We start from the raw sequence: 20,481 nt of genomic DNA, 5'->3' as shown, positions 1-20,481 counted from the left end.
TGTGAAAAGACATTTTTAATTAAGTGAAACATATTTCTGTTTTTTATTTTTCTGTTTTTGCAGGTAACTAACATCAATCTGATGTTACATTTGGGCATGTGGAGGATTTTTTTTTTTTTTGGTAACAGGAACTGCTGAATACTGTCTGAGGTAAAATGGCTTTTTGTTTGAATGTAATGCACTCCACTGTCGAGTTTGATGATCAGTTTTAATGTGATGTTTTTCACAGAACAGCTGCATCCATGTGTTGGTTATCCTGGCTCTCCATTCAGTGGCCCTCCTCAGCTCTCTCCGTGCTGCTTCTCAGTGTAGTGAGCAGACAGATGAGCCTGGCTCAGGCAACAGTGTGTTCCCGGTGGGGTGCACCGAGCACCGAGGGCCTCTATCAGGATGGAGATGTGATTATTGGTGGACTTTTTAACCTGCATTACATACCTCCAGCTATAGATCTGGGTTTCACCAAGCCACCAACTCATAAACCATGCACTGGGTAATTACAATATGATGCATATTTTGAATAAGTAAATGGAAGTCATACACTTTATTAAAGCAGTCCTGCAATAGAGCTTTCCTCCATGAATGTCATAATTTTTTAATTTTATTGAAGCATTTTTAGAGACATGTTGATTGTACTCTGATCATTTTGGGACCTGTAGTTTATTTTGATGTTGAACTCCACTGCATTCTACAGAGAAATGTTACTGTCATTTAACTAAACTGTAATGATTTGAGTACTGTGGATAAAATTATAAACATATCTGTCAACATAAGGCAATGCAGTTCACCATGAGCCTATGAAGTGATCATACATTTGAATCAATGATTACCAGTTTAAAACAGTCTCAACATAAATGGATAATATACATATATGTCCACATATATACTTTGTTTTATTATGGTCTCAGTTTAGATCTGGAGCCATTAAAATATATGTATGCTATGGCATTTGCGGTAGAAGAAATCAATCATAACAGCACCTTGCTACCAGGAGTGAAGCTGGGCTATCGTATATTTGATTGCTGTGGCCAATACCCCTGGGCTTTGAAAGAAGCACTGTCAGTGGTTGGAGGACACACACAGAGCTGCAACTTAATAGAGTCTACTCCTGATTCAACAGATTATGAACAACCTGGAGAGAAAGCAAGTAAGAATTCATATCACTTAATATGTGGTTGACATTTGTTACATATCCATAAGATTATAGTATCGTATGCACATGCATATTATAAGTATCCTTATTTACTTACATGTCTAATGTCATCAGGTGATCAACCTGTAAATTTGATAATTGGTGCTCCCTCATCGACACTAGGAATGATGTTTTCCAAAATGCTGGGACCTCTCTCTGTACCAGTTGTGAGTCCCTTTAACTGAGGAAATCAATCTCTGATGATTATTTTGTTAACACAATATGCATCAAGAGGCTTATGTAATTTTTAAAATCATTTGTATCGCTGGAAAAACAATCTAATATTTCCCTTTACCTCAGATCAGCTACTCGGCTAGCTGTCCATGTCTTAGTGACCGGCATCAGTTTCCTAACTTCTTCAGAACAATCCCGAGTGATATTTACCAAGCCAGGGCCATTGCACAACTGGCCCTACGATTCCATTGGACTTGGATTGGAGCCGTGCTTGAAAATGGTGATTATGGTCGACTGGCAATACAGGTATGTAGTTTGTCACTGATGTTATTGCACAGTTACATATAGTATTGTACATGTAACAGATGTGTATTGGCTTTATATAAATAGTATAAAATGCATGTATGTATATACTTTTGTACTTATGTATTTCATTTTTCAGGTATTTCAGAAAGAGACTGAGGGGAAAGGGGTGTGTTTGGAATTCATAGAGACTGTCTACAGAGAAACTATTGTGAATGATGCCAGGCGTGTAGCACTCACTATTCAAGCCTCAACTGTGAGGGTGATTCTGATCTTTTGTTGGTATACTGATGTGAAGAAACTATTTGTGGAACTGGCCAAGAGAAATGTAAATGACTGAGATGGTCATCATTAAATAAAATAATTTTTATTAAAAGAAAAATTCAGTTGCGTTTCTTGTATTATATTTCAGTGTCCTCTTTCTGTAGGTGACTGGCAGACAGTTCATAGCCAGTGAGGTTTGGAGCACCAGTGATGATCTTCTCAAAGATCCTGCTGTGTCAGAGATGGCAAGTGGTGTTCTTGGTGTGGCCATTCGAAGTGCAGCAATACCTGGATTTGAAAATTATCTCAGATCTCGTCGACCAGATAATGAATATTTAAAGGAATTATGGGAAACAGAGTTTGGATGCAGTCCTGGGGAAATACCTGTATTTACACAATCCTCTCCAGCGCTCATAACAAGGTCTGATAATATGTCAAATGTTTCTACTTCATCTTTTGTCATGAAGTCTCTTCAGAAAGCTTCTTTACCACCGTGCAAAGGCACAGAGTCCTTGGAGGAAGTTCAGCATCCCTTTACTGACACCTCCCAGCTGAGGGTGCCACATAATGTTTACCTTGCTGTTTATGCTGCGGCCCATGCCCTGCACAGCCTTCTGTCCTGCCCCAACACACACTCACCCAGAACCAACATCACCACTTGTTCCTCTCCCAAACACATCAAGCCCATAGAGGTAACCATAAATATCACTGTCTTATCTTAATGACAACACAGATACTTCTTAATGTTTTAATTAACTGAATATGGTTAATGGATTTTTCATATAACACTTTTATTTTGAAATATCAAGTTTTTCAACATTTGATGCTTTCAGCTGTTGCAGCACTTGAACAAGGTGAACTTCACCACACCACAAGGGGAAGGGTTTTATTTCCAAGGGGCTGACATTCCAGCAAAGTACGACCTTGTGAACTGGCAGAAGACTCCTGAGGGGTCACTCAAACTCGTTTTGGTTGGCCATGTGGATGGGTTTGACATCCACCTTAATGAGTCGGCTATTCAGTGGAGCAGTGGGTCCAATCAGGTAGTCAGATCAGTCAGTTGTCTAAAGGCTACTAAACTAATTTTAAACTGTTTTATTTCATTTGATAAGATTATGACACTGAACATTAACCTGCTCATTATTTAGGTGCCAGTTTCAGTTTGCAGTGAGAGCTGCCCCCCAGGGACTCGAATGGCCAACAGGAAAGGGGAACCTGTCTGCTGCTTTGACTGTATCCCATGTGCTGAAGGGGAGATTAGCAATAAAACCGGTGAGGAAATTACTCCAAATATTAGCAGGTACTTATGTTTGCAGTTTTAATGTTCCAATTATTTGCCTTGTCTTTCTGTTCTCCTTCTTCTTCCAGGTTCTCCTCACTGTGAGCGTTGTCCATCTGAGTTCTGGTCCAATGCTAACCGAACCGCTTGCATCCCTCGTCAGCTGGACTTCCTTTCCTTCAATGAAACTCTGGGCATTACTCTGACTACAGCAGCTGTATCTGGTGCCATGGTGACAACAGCTGTGTTTGTGGTCTTTCTGTACTACCGTCAAACACCTATGGTAAGAACCCAGCAGAATCTAAGAGAGAGGAAGTTGTATGTTTTACTGATTCTTTCACATATATGTCTGACATTATTTTGTCTATAAAAAAAGTTTAGTATCTGTCTGTTAATCTGATTCACCTTAAGGTACGAGCCAACAACTCAGAACTGAGCTTCCTGCTTCTTCTGTCACTGAAGCTCTGCTTCCTGTGTTCACTGGTGTTCATTGGTCGTCCATCAGTCTGGTCTTGTCGGTTCCAGCAGGCAGCCTTTGGGATCAGCTTTGTTCTTTGTGTTTCCTGCCTCCTTGTAAAAACCATAGTGGTTCTGGCTGTTTTCCGCTCAGCTCGGCCTGGTGCTGAAGGCCTGATGAAGTGGTTTGGTCCAGGCCAGCAAAGAAGAAGTGTCTGCCTCTTCACCTGTATACAGGTGTGAATATTGTTTTAGTGATCAAATGATGATAACAAACTTCTTCCTCTACCTATGTTTAAGTTCCAATAAAACCTAAAATGTTTTCTTTTTAGTACCTTATTCCTTTAACAACATTAGTGTCAATTAATATTTAATGTTTACTCTTCCTATAGGTTATCATTTGTTCCACATGGCTCTCCCTCAGTCCCCCAGTGCCTCAGCAGGATCTGGGTTTCCAAGGGTCAAAGGTCACATTGGAGTGTGCCATGGCCTCTGTGGTGGGCTTCTCACTGGTACTGGGCTACATTGGCCTGCTTTCCTGTTCCTGTCTTCTCTTGGCCTTTCTTGCTCGGAAACTCCCAGATAATTTCAATGAGGCCAAACTGATCACGTTCAGCATGCTGATCTTCTGTGCTGTCTGGGTGGCCTTTGTCCCTGCTTATGTTAGCTCTCCTGGGAAGTATGTTGTTGCTGTGGAAATATTTGCAATTCTTGCCTCTAGCTATGGTTTACTCCTCTGCATTTTTGCCCCAAAATGTTTTATCATTCTTTTCAGGCCTGAGAAAAACACTAAGAAACATCTGATGGCTAGATAGTTTTTTGATTTATCAGCAAGCATCATATTAATTATGTGGAGACAATACCTGATCATCTCCCACTCTGTAGCCCTTTAGTGGACAAAGCCTGGGCTACTTCCTCGCCTGTATACAGTATGTGTCAATTTGTTAAATTGAAATTATTGTAATTATTGCAACTCTTTATATGTCACACATAGTCATTGGCATTTAATTTTAGTGGGAATATTACTGCTATACCTAGATGACATTAAACAACAACCACTGGACTAAGTACAAACAAACATTTTTGTTATGTTATGATTAAATGTTGGGCCTCAATTCAGTAAAACTCTCTGAGATTTATGCAAAACAGAATATATAAATAATTATATTATAATAGATAATTTATTAATGTAAGATTGTGTAATTGTGCTTTCTCCTTTATTAAACACAAACATTAATTCAAATTCAATAATAAAGATGGAGTACTTTCACATTGTATGACATAGTCTGTCATAACAAATAACATAGATAATAAAAACTGGGTTTTCACAATGACTTACTGACGTGGATGTCAGAGAAGGCATTACTTGTGTCTACTATTGTTACCATTTACTTAACTTCTGTTAATACATTAAATATTTTAAAAGGGGAATAACTGAACTAAACAAGAGCTGACAGTATAGACATTATTGTTTTGTGTTTCATATTATTAATAATGACCACTAGATGGGAGTCTAATACCATTTAATTTGATTCTGTGGCCCTGAGTAAGATCATCTTCTCTACAGTCTTAAAATCTAGAGGCCCATTTCTGTTAGTAGTTAGGTGTTTCAAATGAGATGCTTAAATTGAGGCAAATTGGCCCAGTATGTTATATTTATAAACTAAGATGTAATCTAAAGCAGTTCTTGCTTTTTTAAGGGGCTGAGTTGGGGGTTCTGTAAGACCTGTAGGGATAAACAAATGGAAAAAAAGTTAAGGTGTCTGTTGCTTACAGTGTTTTATAGGTCCCATATCAGACAGTAGTTAATACCTCTGGAACACAGTGGATGCCATCCAATGTTACAAGTGCATACCCTTTATTCACTGACCACACTTCCTGGTGACATCATGTGTCTACCTGTCTACAGGACAAGTAGGACACTAAGCTATTATTTTAAAGTGATCTACTACTAGCCCATTGAATATATAATGTGCCCTTTAAATATTTTCACTCCTGCCCCTCTGACATCCTGAGTCTACCACGGCTGTCAGTGTGTCTACTATGACTTCCTCGCAAACCATTCAAAACTGCTGTCATGTAATGACACTTGGTCAAAAATGACAAAATACATGTTAAGACTATGAAAGGGGGTTGGCATTGCCATGGAATTATAAAAATTCCCTCAAAGCTGCACAAATAATATTCCAAGCAGGGAGACAGATGGGTGTGGAGAAGAGTAATGACTTACTTGGCTCATAGGCCCCATAAACATGTTGATTTCTGTCATTTCTCTTAGTTGTGTTGCCTTAACCTTACTGGGTTTAGTCCTGAGGGAGCCTGAATTGGCTCATGTTTTGAATTTAGATATTGGATCAGTAACAGTAGGAAATTACCAAAAATGTTAAATTCTTTTATTTGACTGACTACAATACTCTTCCAAAGGCTGAATTGCAAACATCACACACAATAATATAATTTCTATAATAAACATTTTATTATGCTCTGCAAATGTGGCCTATGATCTGCAAAACCATGAAAACAATAAACAAAGATGTTCCCCCTGTGTTTTACCTTGCTCCCAGTGTATAATGGGAAATAATTGCTTGGGAAATAAACAAAAATGAATTGCACACCTGTGGCTCATCAGTCTCTCGCCCTTTAACTCCCTGACTTATGTCTGATGTAACCTAATCATCTGGGATGTCCATTCACCCTTTTGAGTGTTTTTAACATTATGATCAGTTTTGTGAGATAAAGACATTATGGCTTGCTTGCTAAAAAGTGTGAAAAACATTCAGCAACATTTCAATGCCAAGTGATTCAGTAGCGATATATGTGGTGGGCTTGTGCTCCCATTGAACACGATGATATTTAGAAACCAAACTGGCCTTGCCATCACTCAGTACTGCATCAGTTCTGAAAGACCTTCACAAAGATTGATGCTGTGTATAGAAGATGTGTTTTCATTGCCATGTTATACAGTCTGGCTTTCACCTTGCACTGTTATCCATCTTCAGTTGTCTGTATTGGAAATACTGCATTCACATTCCACTGAGATAAGCCCAGACCATAACTTGGAAGTCAAATTTTGACACAATGTTCTAACTCTGAAAATCTTTCAGTGAAAAGAACAACAAAGTTCAATCTGTCCTGTCCACAACAAACGTTTTCTGATTCGAGCTTCAACTGTGGGTGTTAGGAGGGTAAACAGCAATGGATTTTTACTGTTTTTGGGGTGTGTTGACAGCGAAAATTGCCCCTAATGTGCTGTTCCCATGTGTTCTTCCCACTTCCCTTAACGGCTTTGTGAGCTCTGGCACAAGATCATGTAATGCTTAATACAGCAATGACCAGAGAACAATGTTGTGTGCTGCAGACAGTGGTGGTAGCGGTCAGTCATCATCATCATCATTATGAACACGAAACATGACCACCAAACTTTAGAGGCAACTGTAGTGACCACAGCTCGGTCATATGATTTATTTTTGCCAAGTAGCCTATAGGTGGTGCCATAATGTATTTTATGCACTTTTATGCACATCAAAAAAAAAAAAAAAAAATCACAAAAATCTACATCTTTGCACCTTTCTTATAACCATTATGCAACATCGTTTTTGATAAAGTGGTTAAGAATTAATGCTTTGCAAATAAATATTGAACACACCAAAACACCGCTACTGCCAGGTTTCTACAGGCTAGTTATTTGCTAGCATTTGATTGTTTTTCCACTGTCACTCTAGAGAGAAATAATTTTGGGTTGTGTGCTTGTGTCATCACTTTTACTTCCTTGCAGCTTTGCATCTATTATAAATACTCACTTCAACAGTTCTCTTGTGCAGAGTGGGAGGAGTGTGTGTTTTAGTCAAGGTACCATTTTCAGACAGAATTTACCTTGTGATAAGTCATTTTTAATTCAATTAAATGTTTTTCTGTTTAAAATGTTCTTTTTTGCAGGTAACTGACATGGATATCTGATGTTACATTTTGGCATGTGGATGTTTTCTTTGGTAACAAGAACTGAATGTTTTCTATGAGGTAAACTGACTTTTTGTTTGACTGTAATGCACTCTACTCTCAGGTTTGATGATGAGTTTAAAGTCATGCGTTTCACTGACTACATTTATTGCACTTCTGTTTGATGTTTTCAGACCTTCAGGTAACAGTTTCCTAAATGTTTTCAAAGTCCAGAACAGCTGCAGCAATGTGTTGGTTCTCCCCAGCTCTCTCCATGCTGCTTCTCAGTGTAGTGAGCAGACAGATGAGCCCGGTTCAGGCAACAGTGTGTTCCCGGTGGGGTGCACCGAGCACCGAGGGCCTCTATCAGGATGGAGATGTGATTATTGGTGGACTTTTTAACCTGCATTACATACCTTCAGCTATAGATCTGGGTTTCACTAAGCCACCAAATCATAAACCATGCAGCAGGTAATTACTATACATACTATATTTTCAAATACAAAGTTATACATTCTAATGCATCAGTCCTGCAAAAATATACTGTCTTCATAAAGTTCATAATGCTTAGATTTGAAATATATGAAATATTTTTAGATACAAGTTGATTGTACTTTATAATCATTTTGGGACATTAGTTTGTGTTGATATTAAACTGTACTGCTTTATACAGAAAGATGCTTCTATTACCTAATCAAGTGTATGGTGACCCTCCACCATCTCTGTGTATGTGTGTTTGCATGCATGTTTTTGTTTTATGATCTCAGTTTAGATCTGGAGCCATTAAAATATATGTATGCTATGGCATTTGCGGTGGAAGAAATCAATCGTAACAGCATCTTGCTACCAGGAGTGAAGCTGGGCTACCATATATTTGACTGCTGTGGCTGTGGCCGATATCCCTGGGCTTTGAGAGGTGCACTATCAATGGTCGGAGGAGACACACAGAGCTGCAACTTAACAGAGTCTATTCCTGATTCTACAGCTTATGAACAACCTGGAGAGAAAGCAAGTAAGACTTTGTATTATTTAAAATGAGACTGACAATTGCTGTTCATTAAAACACCAACCGATATGATCATATAGTTTAGTATGCATATGTATTGTGTAGTATCCTAATTAATTTGCATGTTTAATGTTATTAGATGATCAACCTGTTCGTTTGCTCATTGGTGCTCCCTCATCAACGCTAGGAATAATACTTTCGAGGATTCTGGGGCCTCTCTCTGTACCAGTTGTGAGTCTCTTTAACTGAGGAAATTAACTAATGATGAGCCTTTTTTTAAAAACACAATATGCATCAAGAGGCTTATGCAATTTAAAAAAACATTTTAAAAACAAAACATTTGCAATATCATACATAATATAAAACAATATTTGCCAACAAAATAATATTTCTATCTTTACCTCAGATCAGCTACTTGGCTAGCTGTCCATGTCTTAGTGACCGGCATCAGTTTCCTAACTTCTTCAGAACAATCCCCAGTGATTTTTACCAAGCCAGGGCCATTGCACAACTGGCCCTACGATTCCATTGGACTTGGATTGGAATTGTGATTGTAAACAGTGATTATGGTCGACTGGCAATACAGGTATGTAGATTAATGTATCGACTTCATATTAAAAGTATAAAAAAAATGTATGTACATACTTTTTGAACTTCACATTTCAGGTATTTCAGAAAGAGACTGAGGGGAAAGGGGTGTGTTTGGAATTCATAGAGACTGTCCATCCTGAAACGATTGTGAATGATGCCAGGCGTGTAGCACTCACTATTCAAGCCTCAACTGCGAGGGTGATTCTGATCTTTTGTTGGTATACTGAAGTAAAGAAACTATTTGTGGAACTGGCCAAGAGAAATGTAAGTGACTAAGGTGATCAGCATTATATTAAAAAATATATTTTTATTAAAACAAATATTCTGTTGGGTTTCTTGTGTTATATTTCAGTGTCCTCTTCCTGTAGGTGACTGGCAGACAGTTCATAGCCAGTGAGGCTTGGAGCACCAGTGATGAGCTTCTCAAAGATCCTGCTGTGTCAGAGATGGCAAGTGGTGTTCTTGGTGTGGCCATTCGAAGTGCAGCAATACCTGGATTTGAAAATTACCTCAGATCTCGTCGCCCAGATAATGAATTCTTAAGGGAAGTTTGGGAAACAGAGTTTGGATGCAGTCCTGGGGAAATACCTGTATTTACACAATCCTCTCCAGCGCTCATAACAAGGTCTGATAATATGTCAAATGTTTCTACTTCATCTTTTGTCATGAAGTCTCTTCAGAAAGCTTCTTTACCACCGTGCAAAGGCACAGAGTCCTTGGAGGAAGTTCAGCATCCCTTTACTGACACCTCCCAGCTGAGGGTGCCACATAATGTTTACCTTGCTGTTTATGCTGCGGCCCATGCCCTGCACAGCCTTCTGTCCTGCCCCAACACACACTCACCCAGAACCAACATCACCACTTGTTCCTCTCCCAAACACATCAAGCCCATAGAGGTAACCATAAATATCACTGTCTTATCTTAATGACAACACAGATACTTCTTAATGTTTTAATTAACTGAATATGGTTAATGGATTTTTCATATAACACTTTTATTTTGAAATATCAAGTTTTTCAACATTTGATGCTTTCAGCTGTTGCAGCACTTGAACAAGGTGAACTTCACCACACCACAAGGGGAAGGGTTTTATTTCCAAGGGGCTGACATTCCAGCAAAGTACGACCTTGTGAACTGGCAGAAGACTCCTGAGGGGTCACTCAAACTCGTTTTGGTTGGCCATGTGGATGGGTTTGACATCCACCTTAATGAGTCGGCTATTCAGTGGAGCAGTGGGTCCAATCAGGTAGTCAGATCAGTCAGTTGTCTAAAGGCTACTAAACTAATTTTAAACTGTTTTATTTCATTTGATAAGATTATGACACTGAACATTAACCTGCTCATTATTTAGGTGCCAGTTTCAGTTTGCAGTGAGAGCTGCCCCCCAGGGACTCGAATGGCCAACAGGAAAGGGGAACCTGTCTGCTGCTTTGACTGTATCCCATGTGCTGAAGGGGAGATTAGCAATAAAACCGGTGAGGAAATTACTCCAAATATTAGCAGGTACTTATGTTTGCAGTTTTAATGTTCCGATTATTTGCCTTGTCTTTCTGTTCTCTTTCTTCTTCCAGGTTCTCCTCACTGTGAGCGTTGTCCATCTGAGTTCTGGTCCAATGCTAACCGAACCGCTTGCATCCCTCGTCAGCTGGACTTCCTTTCCTTCAATGAAACTCTGGGCATTACTCTGACTACAGCAGCTGTATCTGGTGCCATGGTGACAACAGCTGTGTTTGTGGTCTTTCTGTACTACCGTCAAACACCTATGGTAAGAACCCAGCAGAATCTAAGAGAGAGGATGTTGTATGTTTCACTGATTCTTTCACATATATGTCTGACATTATTTTGTCTATGAAAAAAAGTTTAGTATCTGTCTGTTAATCTGATTCACCTTAAGGTACGAGCCAACAACTCAGAACTGAGCTTCCTGCTTCTTCTGTCACTGAAGCTCTGCTTCCTGTGTTCACTGGTGTTCATTGGTCGTCCATCAGTCTGGTCTTGTCGGTTCCAGCAGGCAGCCTTTGGGATCAGCTTTGTTCTTTGTGTTTCCTGCCTCCTTGTAAAAACCATAGTGGTTCTGGCTGTTTTCCGCTCAGCTCGGCCTGGTGCTGAAGGCTTGATAAAGTGGTTTGGTCCAGGCCAGCAAAGAGGAAGTGTCTGCCTCTTCACCTGCATACAGGTGTAAATATTGTTTTAGTGATCAAATGATGATAACAAACTTCTTCCTCTACCTATGTTTAAGTTCCAATAAAACCTAAAATGTTTTCTTTTTAGTACCTTATTCCTATAACAACATTAGTGTCAATTAATATTTAATGTTTACTCTTCCTATAGGTTATCATTTGTTCCACATGGCTCTCCCTCAGTCCCCCAGTGCCTCAGCAAGATCTGGGTTTCCAAGGGTCAAAGGTCACATTGGAGTGTGCCATGGCCTCTGTGGTGGGCTTCTCACTGGTACTGGGCTACATTGGCCTGCTTTCCTGTTCCTGTCTTCTCTTGGCCTTTCTTGCTCGGAAACTCCCAGATAATTTCAATGAGGCCAAACTGATCACGTTCAGCATGCTGATCTTCTGTACTGTCTGGGTGGCCTTTGTCCCTGCTTATGTTAGCTCTCCTGGGAAGTATGTTGTTGCTGTGGAAATATTTGCAATTCTTGCCTCTAGCTATGGTTTACTCCTCTGCATTTTTGCCCCAAAATGTTTTATCATTCTTTTCAGGCCTGAGAAAAACACTAAGAAACATCTAATGGCTAGATAGTTTTTTGATTTACAAGCAAGTATAATAATTCAACATGGTGTATGTGTCTTGTGACAACAAATAGGTGTAGCCCTTTATTGGACAAAATCTAGACTAATACTTTGCCTGTGTATTTGATATGTCAATTTGTTCAAATTATGCTAATTCTCAATCTGTCACAGTTTTGCCTTTTCACTTTAGTGAAATAAGTCAGAACATTTTGTCTGTTCATATATGACACAGACAACACTCACGTAACCAACATTTCATAGACAGAATGTGACAGACACATATCAAATATTTACACACACAAAGTAAACAATGCCACAATGCTGTGCTATAGGCCATAACATTCATCTATCCATTCCCTTTAATTCTAATCCACCTCAGGATTGCGTTGGGCTGCAGACAATGCCATCTGACATTGGTCAAGAGGCAAGTTAGACCCTGGACAGATCGCTACACTGGTCACGTCATTAGATCAAAATTCCAAACCTTATTTTTTACCTATACAGTGGTACATATAACATACTATGGCATACATCTGTACAAGCACCACACCACTCACTTAATCAGACACATTGGTTAAAAAAGAACTTGTTGTCTTTCATTGTTCACTGATTATTCTACGACCAAAAAATGTTGATTACCAGCTTCTATTGAGAATGAATAGAGGATACAGGCACGTTCTCAGTTGTACCAAAAAACACAATGTGCATAGATAATAAAATATATTCACTTTCTGTCACTTGACAGCTGTGCTTTTTTTCCCCACACTACAGTACTTTTGTAGGTAACAGATAATATATAGGTTACTTTCCATTTTTATCAATTGCTTTAAAAATCCAGCTGTGTGGTTTTAATAGTGTTTGTGCAATGATTCAGGTCTACATCACAAATGAATAAGCATAGCAATGGTTTCTATGTGGGATATGTGGAAAATAAATAAACTACAAAACTCCTTATTCTTTAAAAGCCTAATGCAATTTCTGTCTAGCAGCTAAAACTTAAAGATGAGAATCAAACTAGGACATCTGCAGTTACTGACCTTAACCCTCCTGTTATCTTTGGGTCAATTTGACCCATTTTCAAAAATGAACATGTGATGACTTTAGTTTTCTTCCATATAATTAATTAAAATGACATGGATGGTTCCCTACTGTAAGTGTAAGTAACAACATATTACCATATATTACCAACATGTATGGTTGGAAACAAGTTCATTAAAATGGTGAAACTAAAAAAATGTCATGCTTTATAAGCAGTCAGAACAGAATGGGCAAATTTGAATTTAGTGAACTTGTTTCCAACATATTAACATTTATTTAACAGTAATAGTAGGGAACCATCCATGTAAATTTTAGTTAATTATTTGGGAGAAAACCAAAGTTATCACATATTAACTTTTGAAAATGGTTCAAATTGACCCGAAGACAGCAACAGGAGGGTTAAGTAAGTACTAGTGTCTATATCAGAGTTTAATCAGCTTAAGTCATTTTGTAGGCTGTCATCCTGTTTATCATCATTCTACCAAGGGCTTTCCAATTGTTATAAATAGCCAGAACAACATCAATGTTTTGCAGAGCAGGAGGAGGATGTGTCAGAGTTAAGATACCTTGTCAGTTGTTAGTGAAGGTTGTATTGTTGTGATATACATTTTATCTGTAAAATTATTTTAAAATTTGTTCAAGTTTAGGAACCTTTAAGGGTTATATTGGTTGAATTAATTTCACCTCTTACTTATGTATATTGTGTCAATGAAAAACCATTTAACTGTGTATATTTTGCAAAACGTTTTCAGGATAACTGCATCCATGTCACTGATTTGCTATATGTGTCAATGAAAAGCTATATGTGTGTATTTTACATATTTCAAATTTTCAGCTGCATCCATGTCTTGGTTCTCCTGGCTGTCCACGCTGTGGCCCTCCTCAGTCCCATCCCTGCTGCTTGTGGGGCTTGTGGGCACACAGCTGGGGCTCAGGGTGGGACTGCAGGTGGTTCAGACTGTAACTTGTTCTCAGTGGGGTACACCGAGTGACCAGGGTCTGTTCCAGGATGGAGATATAGTTATTGGTGGGCTTTTTAATATTTACTACAAGCCTCCAGCTATAAATCATGATTTCACTCAGCTGCCACACTACAAATCTTGCACTGGGTAAAACTCTAAACTTTCAATACTGCACAATACATATGCATATGTCTGAAGCATGTATGCATTTGTTTACTGGAATTGCTCATACATTGATGACACAAAGTGATTACATAACACTTTATTATAGATTAGAAGCTTAATAATCACTTCAGCAATTTGATTGATATTTCCTGTTACTCTAAATACTCAATCATATGTATTTATGTTTCAAACATTATTAACTGTATCTTTTTTTTTTCTTTTGGAGTTAAATATCAGTGGTTTGTTCACTTTCACATATAGATTTTTTGTTTCTTCTAGTTATATTTGACCATCCATTGATAACTTAAAGTGATTATCTATATCTATAGAATTTCAAAATTATTATAGTCACTTTAAAAATCACTACAGCAATTTGACTGATATTTCCTCTCACTTCTTCTCTCTTGTCGTGTCAGATTAGAAGACCTTCCATTGCAGTATGTATATGCTATGGTGTTTGCGCTGGAGGAAATCAATCATAGTACGATGCTGCTGCCAGGTGTAAAGCTGGGCTACCATATTTACGATAGCTGTGCCTTTCCCCTCTGGGCTGTGCAGGCAGCACTGTCCCTGGTTGGAGGAAACAGCAGCAGCTGTAACTCAACAGCTCTGCCAGATGACTCTGCTGGATATGGAGAGGAAGCTGGGGACAGCAGAGGTACTAAATTGACCTTTGCAAGTAAAATAATGAAAGCAACAATGCAGTGCAGTTTTAAAGTATTTTTTATTTAAAAATCACCTAATTCCATTATATTTTATATTGTCATCAGGTGCTCTGCCTGTTCCTTTGATTATTGGTGGTGACTCATCCATAACGGCCCAGATACTTTCCAGGATCCTGGGTCCCCTCTCTTTACCTTTAGTGAGTTCAATTAAAAATATCCAAACTTATTGGAGCTTACATAGAAACATTTATTGTTGCATTTTGTCACATTCTGTTGTTAAAAGCAACACTTTCTTTTTACAATCCTCACAGTAAAAAGAAAATACCTTCTGCAGCAGTAGATATATTTTTCTTGAAGTAAAACAACAGAAAGTGTGTATGTACTGTATGTGTTTTTGTCTTTTAGATGAGCTATACAGCTAGCTGCTCCTGTCTAAGTGATAGGTCCCAGTTTCCTAACTTCTTCCGTACCATGCCTAGTGATTTTTACCAAGCCCGGGCCATTGCCCAGCTTGCCATACACTTCAATTGGACCTGGATTGGAGCCGTGGTAGCAAACAATAATTATGGCCTTACAGCACTAAAGGTCCATTTGTTTTTATATTTCTTGTTCAAGAATATTACATTTACTGATACAAGAAAACTACAGTATGTAACTCCTTTTCATTCACGTAATTGTTTTGTTACTTCCAACTGCGTATATCAGATATTTCAGGAGGAGATTCAGCGTGCTGGGGTGTGTCTGGCATTTGTAGAGACACTCAACAGGGAAAACATAGTGAATGAGGCCAGACGAGCAGCACTTACAATCAAGGCCTCAACTGCAAGGGTGATTCTTATTGTTACCTGGTATACAGATGTGAGGGAACTGTTTCTGCAACTAACCAAGATAAATGTAAGAAAGTAAAACAAAATTTAATACTGAATCTGTGAATGACGACAGAAATTTGGAGAAAAATAATAGCTTTAGAATTTTTTTTTTTTCATATTGTGTTGTTATCACTAGGTGACTGACAGACAGTTTCTGGCCAGTGAGGCTTGGAGCACCAACAGTGATCTTCGCCAAAACCCTGTCACAAGTAAAGTGGCAAATGGTGTTCTTGGTGTTGCCATTAGAAGTTCAACTATTCCTGGCTTTGAACATTTTCTGAGAAATCTGAACCCATCTCATCGTCCCAGTGACAAGTTTTTAAGAGAGTTTTGGCAGAAGGTGTTTGGTTGTAGTCCTGGGCCCACAAATTTCTCTTCATATGCCTCTTCACCACCTTCTCTTGCAAATGGGTCACCTCAACAAGCTTCTCTACCTCTGTGCAATGGCACAGAGTCTCTGAAGGGAGCACAGCATCCTTTTACTGAAACCTCCGAGCTAAGGGTGACATATAATGTCTACCTTGCTGTTTATGCTGCAGCTCATGCACTTCACAACCTTCTGTCATGTCCCAACAGAGACAGTCCTCCTGGAAACAACTTGATCTGCTCGTTACCAAAACACATCAAACCCATAGAGGTAAACACAGTTACAGTACATTTCAACAGATGCTACACTTTTCTAACACTTTCATAATTTATGTTTGAAAATGTCTAATGCTTTCAGTTAATGCAGCATTTGGGCAACTTGAACTTCACCACACCGCAAGCGGAAAGGTTTTATTTCCAAGGGGCTGACATTCCAGCAAAGTACGACCTTGTGAACTGGCAGAAGACTCCTGAGGGGTCACTAAAACTTCTTTTGATTGGTCGAGTGGATGGGTTTGACATCCACCTTAACGAGTCGGCTATTCAGTGGAGCAGTGGGTCCAATCAGGTGTTTATGAAGAAAGAATCAGATTTAGGCCAAAATAATTACTATACAGAATAAAATATTAATCATGATGGCTCACAATTGTAGTGTATTTTGAGAATTTTGTATTTTGTTTGTTGTTGTAGGTGCCAGTTTCAGTTTGCAGTGAGAGCTGCCCCCCAGGGACTCGAATGGCCAACAGGAAAGGGGAACCTGTCTGCTGCTTTGACTGTATCCCATGTGCTGAAGGGGAGATTAGCAATAAAACTGGTGAGGAGAGAGAAGATAGTCCCTTAAATATTTTATCCTGTCAGAGCAGCACAGCATCACAATCTTCCAATTTGTAGTAACAATGAGTTTATAACATGCCCTGAATTCAACTACAGTTTTCCCATTTCAATGTTTTTTCCAGTGTCCCTTTTTTGTGTGTCTTCATCTCACACAGGTTCTCCTCAGTGTGAACGTTGTCCATCTGAGTTCTGGTCCAATGCTAACCGAACCGCTTGCATCCCTCGTCAGCTGGACTTCCTTTCCTTCAATGAAACTTTGGGCATTACTCTGACTACAGCAGCTGTATCTGGTGCCATGGTGACAACAGCTGTGTTTGTGGTCTTTCTGTACTACCGTCAAACACCTATGGTAAGAACCCAGCAGAATCTAAGAGAGAGGATGTTGTATGTTTCACTGATTCTTTCACATATATGTCTGACATTATTTTGTCTATAAAAAAAGTTTAGTATCTGTCTGTTAATCTGATTCACCTTAAGGTACGAGCCAACAACTCAGAACTGAGCTTCCTGCTTCTTCTGTCACTGAAGCTCTGCTTCCTGTGCTCACTGGTGTTCATTGGTCGTCCATCAGTCTGGTCTTGTCGGTTCCAGCAGGCAGCCTTTGGGATCAGCTTTGTTCTCTGTGTTTCCTGCCTCCAAGTCAAAACCATAGTGGTTCTTGCAGCATTCCGCTCAGCTCGGCCTGGTGCTGAAGCCTTGATGAAGTGGTTTGGTCCAGGCCAGCAAAGAGGAAGTGTCTGCCTCTTTACCTGTATACAGGTTAGAGTTGCAGATGCACCATTTTAAATCACAAAGTTATTAATAATTATATCATTTAACATACTTTAACCTGACTTTATGCGATGCTTTTTTTTCATCAAGGTTATCATCTGTATTATTTGGCTATCGCTCAGTCCCCCAGTGCCTCAACCTGACTTGGATATCCCAGGGTTAAAAGTCACCCTGAAGTGTGCCATGGCCTCTGTGGTGGGCTTCTCACTGGTTTTGGGCTACATAGGCCTGCTGGCCTGCACAAGTCTACTTTTAGCCTTTCTTGCTCGGAAACTCCCTGATAATTTTAATGAGGCCAAACTGATCACCTTCAGCATGCTGATCTTTTGTGCTGTCTGGGTAGCATTTGTTCCTGCTTATGTTAGCTCACCTGGAAAATATGCAGTTGCTGTGGAGATATTTGCAATTCTTGCCTCTAGCTATGGTTTACTGTTCTGCATCTTTGCTCCAAAGTGTTTCATCATTCTTTTGCGGCCTGAGAAAAACACAAAGAAGAACCTGATGGCCAGGTAGCAATGAAAATGACCAAATCATGCTGTGACTTTAATAAAAAATGACAGTAATATTGATCAAAACACCTTTGTAAGTCATGTATCGTATTTTTTTCTTGTCCATCTGCATGCACTCAGTGCTGTTTCAGCTAGGTGGACCCCTCTCCTTCACAAGTCTTTTCCAAGTTTATTCTTTCTTGTCACCATCTTGGCTCCCTGTTTGTAGAACAACTATATTATTCACCAAATAGCTATTAAGAAATTATTCAATAAGTCATTTGAAACTGTAAAATTACATCAAATCAGCAACACCAGAGAGATTTGTCTTTGGTCGAGCATGATGTAATCACTCTTTACAGACAAGCTAACAAGAAGGAGGGATGAAAACTTGTAAATACAAGAGAAAACAGATATTGAGCTTAAAAATAAACTTTTATCTAAAATTGAAGTGAAAAAAGATGCACTAAAAATGAAAACCAATCGGCATGAAAAAAGTGAATACAAATATCAATGCAACTGAAAATAAGCGCACAATTGAAAATGAGTGCCCTCCATAGCTGTTTGTACTATGACTGATGCCAGTGTGAACATGTCCTTAGAACCCTCTTACAAAGCCTTGTTATAGAATGCTGACATTCATGCCTGGAAGCTTTGTGTTTTACTGGTTGAGATGCCCAGATAGTTCTCTAAGGTCAGCCAGCTTGACCTCTCATCAGCAAACACATTCTAATGAAGGGTTTTTCTGCATTGCAGTAAAGGCTGCTAGCATATACTGTATCTTGTCTCCTTTGCCATTCAAATAATCCTACAATTAGCACTGCATTTGCTTCCCCCAGTGCCTCAGCCTTGAATATCAGAGCAAACATCCTTCTAGAGAAATATTGTCCACAGTGCAATATCTAATGTCCTAATTTATTTATAAATATTATAACTGCTGTGTGAAGCTTTTTTATCTTTCTCTGTGAGGTATATTTATATATTTGTTATATTATGGCTTGGTTTTTGTCTCTTCTGTTTTTTTTTAGTTCTTTTGATCATGAAGCAAATTGAGAACCACAGTATAGGAGTTAACTTTCTTGTGTAGTCATACTACAGCCTATACAGCTGATTCTGATTTGAATATAAAGGAACCAGCTTAGGTGGTTCAGGTAGTTGATAATACCTCCATTTCCATGTCAAACTGGTAGGAGGCCCCAAGGTAGGCCCAGAATCCTCAGGAGAGACTATCTCATCCAGCCTATAAACTGGTCCCCTAGGAGGAGTTGGAAACCACTGCTGGAGAGATGAACATCTGGATTACTTTGCTGAACCTGCTGCCACCATGAACAGACTTCAGACAAGTGGCAAAAAATGGATGGATGGATACATAACATATCGTTTCTGTTGGATCTTTCTTTCGTTAATAAACACCCACTGATTCATAGTTTACTATTATACTAATGAGTGTAGTCCTCTGGGCCAGGAAAACGCCATTGAATATTAAATGTTTTATTATGTCAGCATTTCTTGTCTACAAGTGGAGTCTTAACTAATCCTGCAAGTTAGAGAAGAGCATGTTTCTCTGAAGATCAAATAAAGAAACAAATGAAGTGGTAGGAATGAAAAAATATCTCAAAAATGTTGTTGCCATAACTAAGTTCCTAAACCAAGGCTTGTAGCTGAACACCAACATTTTAATGATCTCATCCCTCAACTTCAGCCAATTGTAGCACTTATTTCACATTTGAAAACCAATCCAATACCTTATCCAGGTTGCTGAAACTAGGATATGATATTTACATGTGGTCAGGAGGAACACCAGAGGGCACCAACAGATCTGGATTGTTCCAAAAGAGGAAAGAGCTGGAGCATCATGTGAAGGCCACAGTGACCAGGCTTCCTTAGGATGGCATTAATCAGGTTTTAGTTAGGCCCAGTGGTATTATCAGATAGTCGTAGTGGCCATTAGTTGTGGTAAATGTGGTTTCCCACTCACCCCCTTCTTGGATATGAACTAAGTGGTAGGTGCAGATCACGTTTAGGGAAGATCTGTGCATCTTGGGGAGACTCAAGTGCTGTAGAGAGCAAAGGTAGGGAATATCAATTCTAGATCATGATTTCATTTAGTTCTTGAGTCCACAAGGTTTGGCTGGAGACTGGTGAACCCATGGCTTCTTTTAGACAGGATAGTAAACAAGACAGCCACCTCCCCCATTTCCCAGTTAATTTGGGGGTTTTATTAACTAAACCTTGGAAACCCAAGGATGGACTTGAGGACTTGATAACATGAAACTTCTAATGAATCTTCTCATGATGATTCCCTCCTGGTGAGTCCATCCTTTTGCTGGACATTCATGGGCATAATTACCTTCTTGCCGGCAGTATAGACAGAGGTTAG

General features: G+C 39.1%; 3 protein-coding genes across 3 annotated transcripts; all 3 read left to right on the top strand.

The window, feature by feature from the left end:
- The first annotated feature begins 255 nt into the window (after positions 1 to 255).
- LOC113124880 (extracellular calcium-sensing receptor-like) lies at positions 256 to 4,576 on the top strand. Its single transcript, XM_026298037.1, has 12 exons — positions 256 to 490; positions 906 to 1,081; positions 1,265 to 1,356; positions 1,490 to 1,669; positions 1,806 to 1,994; positions 2,095 to 2,296; positions 2,432 to 2,622; positions 2,764 to 2,973; positions 3,079 to 3,202; positions 3,299 to 3,492; positions 3,621 to 3,902; positions 4,058 to 4,576. The coding sequence occupies exons 1-12, from the start codon at positions 324 to 326 to the stop codon at positions 4,478 to 4,480; spliced, it is 2,430 nt and encodes an 809-aa protein (XP_026153822.1). The 5' UTR covers positions 256 to 323; the 3' UTR covers positions 4,481 to 4,576.
- A 3,272-nt stretch (positions 4,577 to 7,848) lies between these two features.
- On the top strand, positions 7,849 to 11,953 carry LOC113134499 (extracellular calcium-sensing receptor-like). Its single transcript, XM_026313907.1, has 12 exons — positions 7,849 to 8,072; positions 8,369 to 8,517; positions 8,747 to 8,838; positions 9,014 to 9,193; positions 9,274 to 9,462; positions 9,567 to 9,768; positions 9,904 to 10,094; positions 10,236 to 10,445; positions 10,551 to 10,674; positions 10,771 to 10,964; positions 11,094 to 11,375; positions 11,531 to 11,953. Exons 1-12 carry the CDS (start codon positions 7,849 to 7,851, stop codon positions 11,951 to 11,953), a joined length of 2,460 nt encoding a protein of 819 aa, XP_026169692.1.
- A 1,871-nt stretch (positions 11,954 to 13,824) lies between these two features.
- On the top strand, positions 13,825 to 18,126 carry LOC113134492 (extracellular calcium-sensing receptor-like). The gene is made up of 11 exons (XM_026313895.1): positions 13,825 to 14,090; positions 14,525 to 14,766; positions 14,879 to 14,970; positions 15,179 to 15,358; positions 15,479 to 15,667; positions 15,779 to 16,279; positions 16,367 to 16,576; positions 16,699 to 16,822; positions 16,998 to 17,191; positions 17,320 to 17,607; positions 17,704 to 18,126. The coding sequence occupies exons 1-11, from the start codon at positions 13,825 to 13,827 to the stop codon at positions 18,124 to 18,126; spliced, it is 2,709 nt and encodes a 902-aa protein (XP_026169680.1).
- Positions 18,127 to 20,481: the final 2,355 nt, after the last annotated feature.

This window comes from Mastacembelus armatus, chromosome 13 (assembly GCF_900324485.2).
Source record: "Mastacembelus armatus chromosome 13, fMasArm1.2, whole genome shotgun sequence".
Taxonomy (NCBI): Eukaryota; Metazoa; Chordata; class Actinopteri; order Synbranchiformes; family Mastacembelidae; genus Mastacembelus; species Mastacembelus armatus.
This window is presented reverse-complemented; position numbering and strand designations above follow the sequence as displayed.

Bases quoted from the DNA above. Each gene is read 5' to 3' on its own strand.
- LOC113124880 (XM_026298037.1), top strand. From the start codon at position 324: ATGAGCCTGGCTCAGGCAACAGTGTGTTCCCGGTGGGGTGCACCGAGC. The intron at 491-905 runs GTAATTACAATA...TTATGGTCTCAG, and splicing joins ACTCATAAACCATGCACTGG to TTTAGATCTGGAGCCATTAA. The intron at 2,297-2,431 runs GCAGTCCTGGGG...CACCGTGCAAAG, and splicing joins ATGGGAAACAGAGTTTGGAT to GCACAGAGTCCTTGGAGGAA.
- LOC113134499 (XM_026313907.1), top strand. From the start codon at position 7,849: ATGTGTTGGTTCTCCCCAGCTCTCTCCATGCTGCTTCTCAGTGTAGTG. The intron at 8,518-8,746 runs GTGCACTATCAA...TAATGTTATTAG, and splicing joins ATATCCCTGGGCTTTGAGAG to ATGATCAACCTGTTCGTTTG. The intron at 8,839-9,013 runs GTGAGTCTCTTT...TCTTTACCTCAG, and splicing joins GGCCTCTCTCTGTACCAGTT to ATCAGCTACTTGGCTAGCTG.
- LOC113134492 (XM_026313895.1), top strand. From the start codon at position 13,825: ATGTCTTGGTTCTCCTGGCTGTCCACGCTGTGGCCCTCCTCAGTCCCA. The intron at 15,668-15,778 runs GTAAGAAAGTAA...TGTTATCACTAG, and splicing joins TGCAACTAACCAAGATAAAT to GTGACTGACAGACAGTTTCT. The intron at 17,192-17,319 runs GTAAGAACCCAG...ATTCACCTTAAG, and splicing joins ACTACCGTCAAACACCTATG to GTACGAGCCAACAACTCAGA.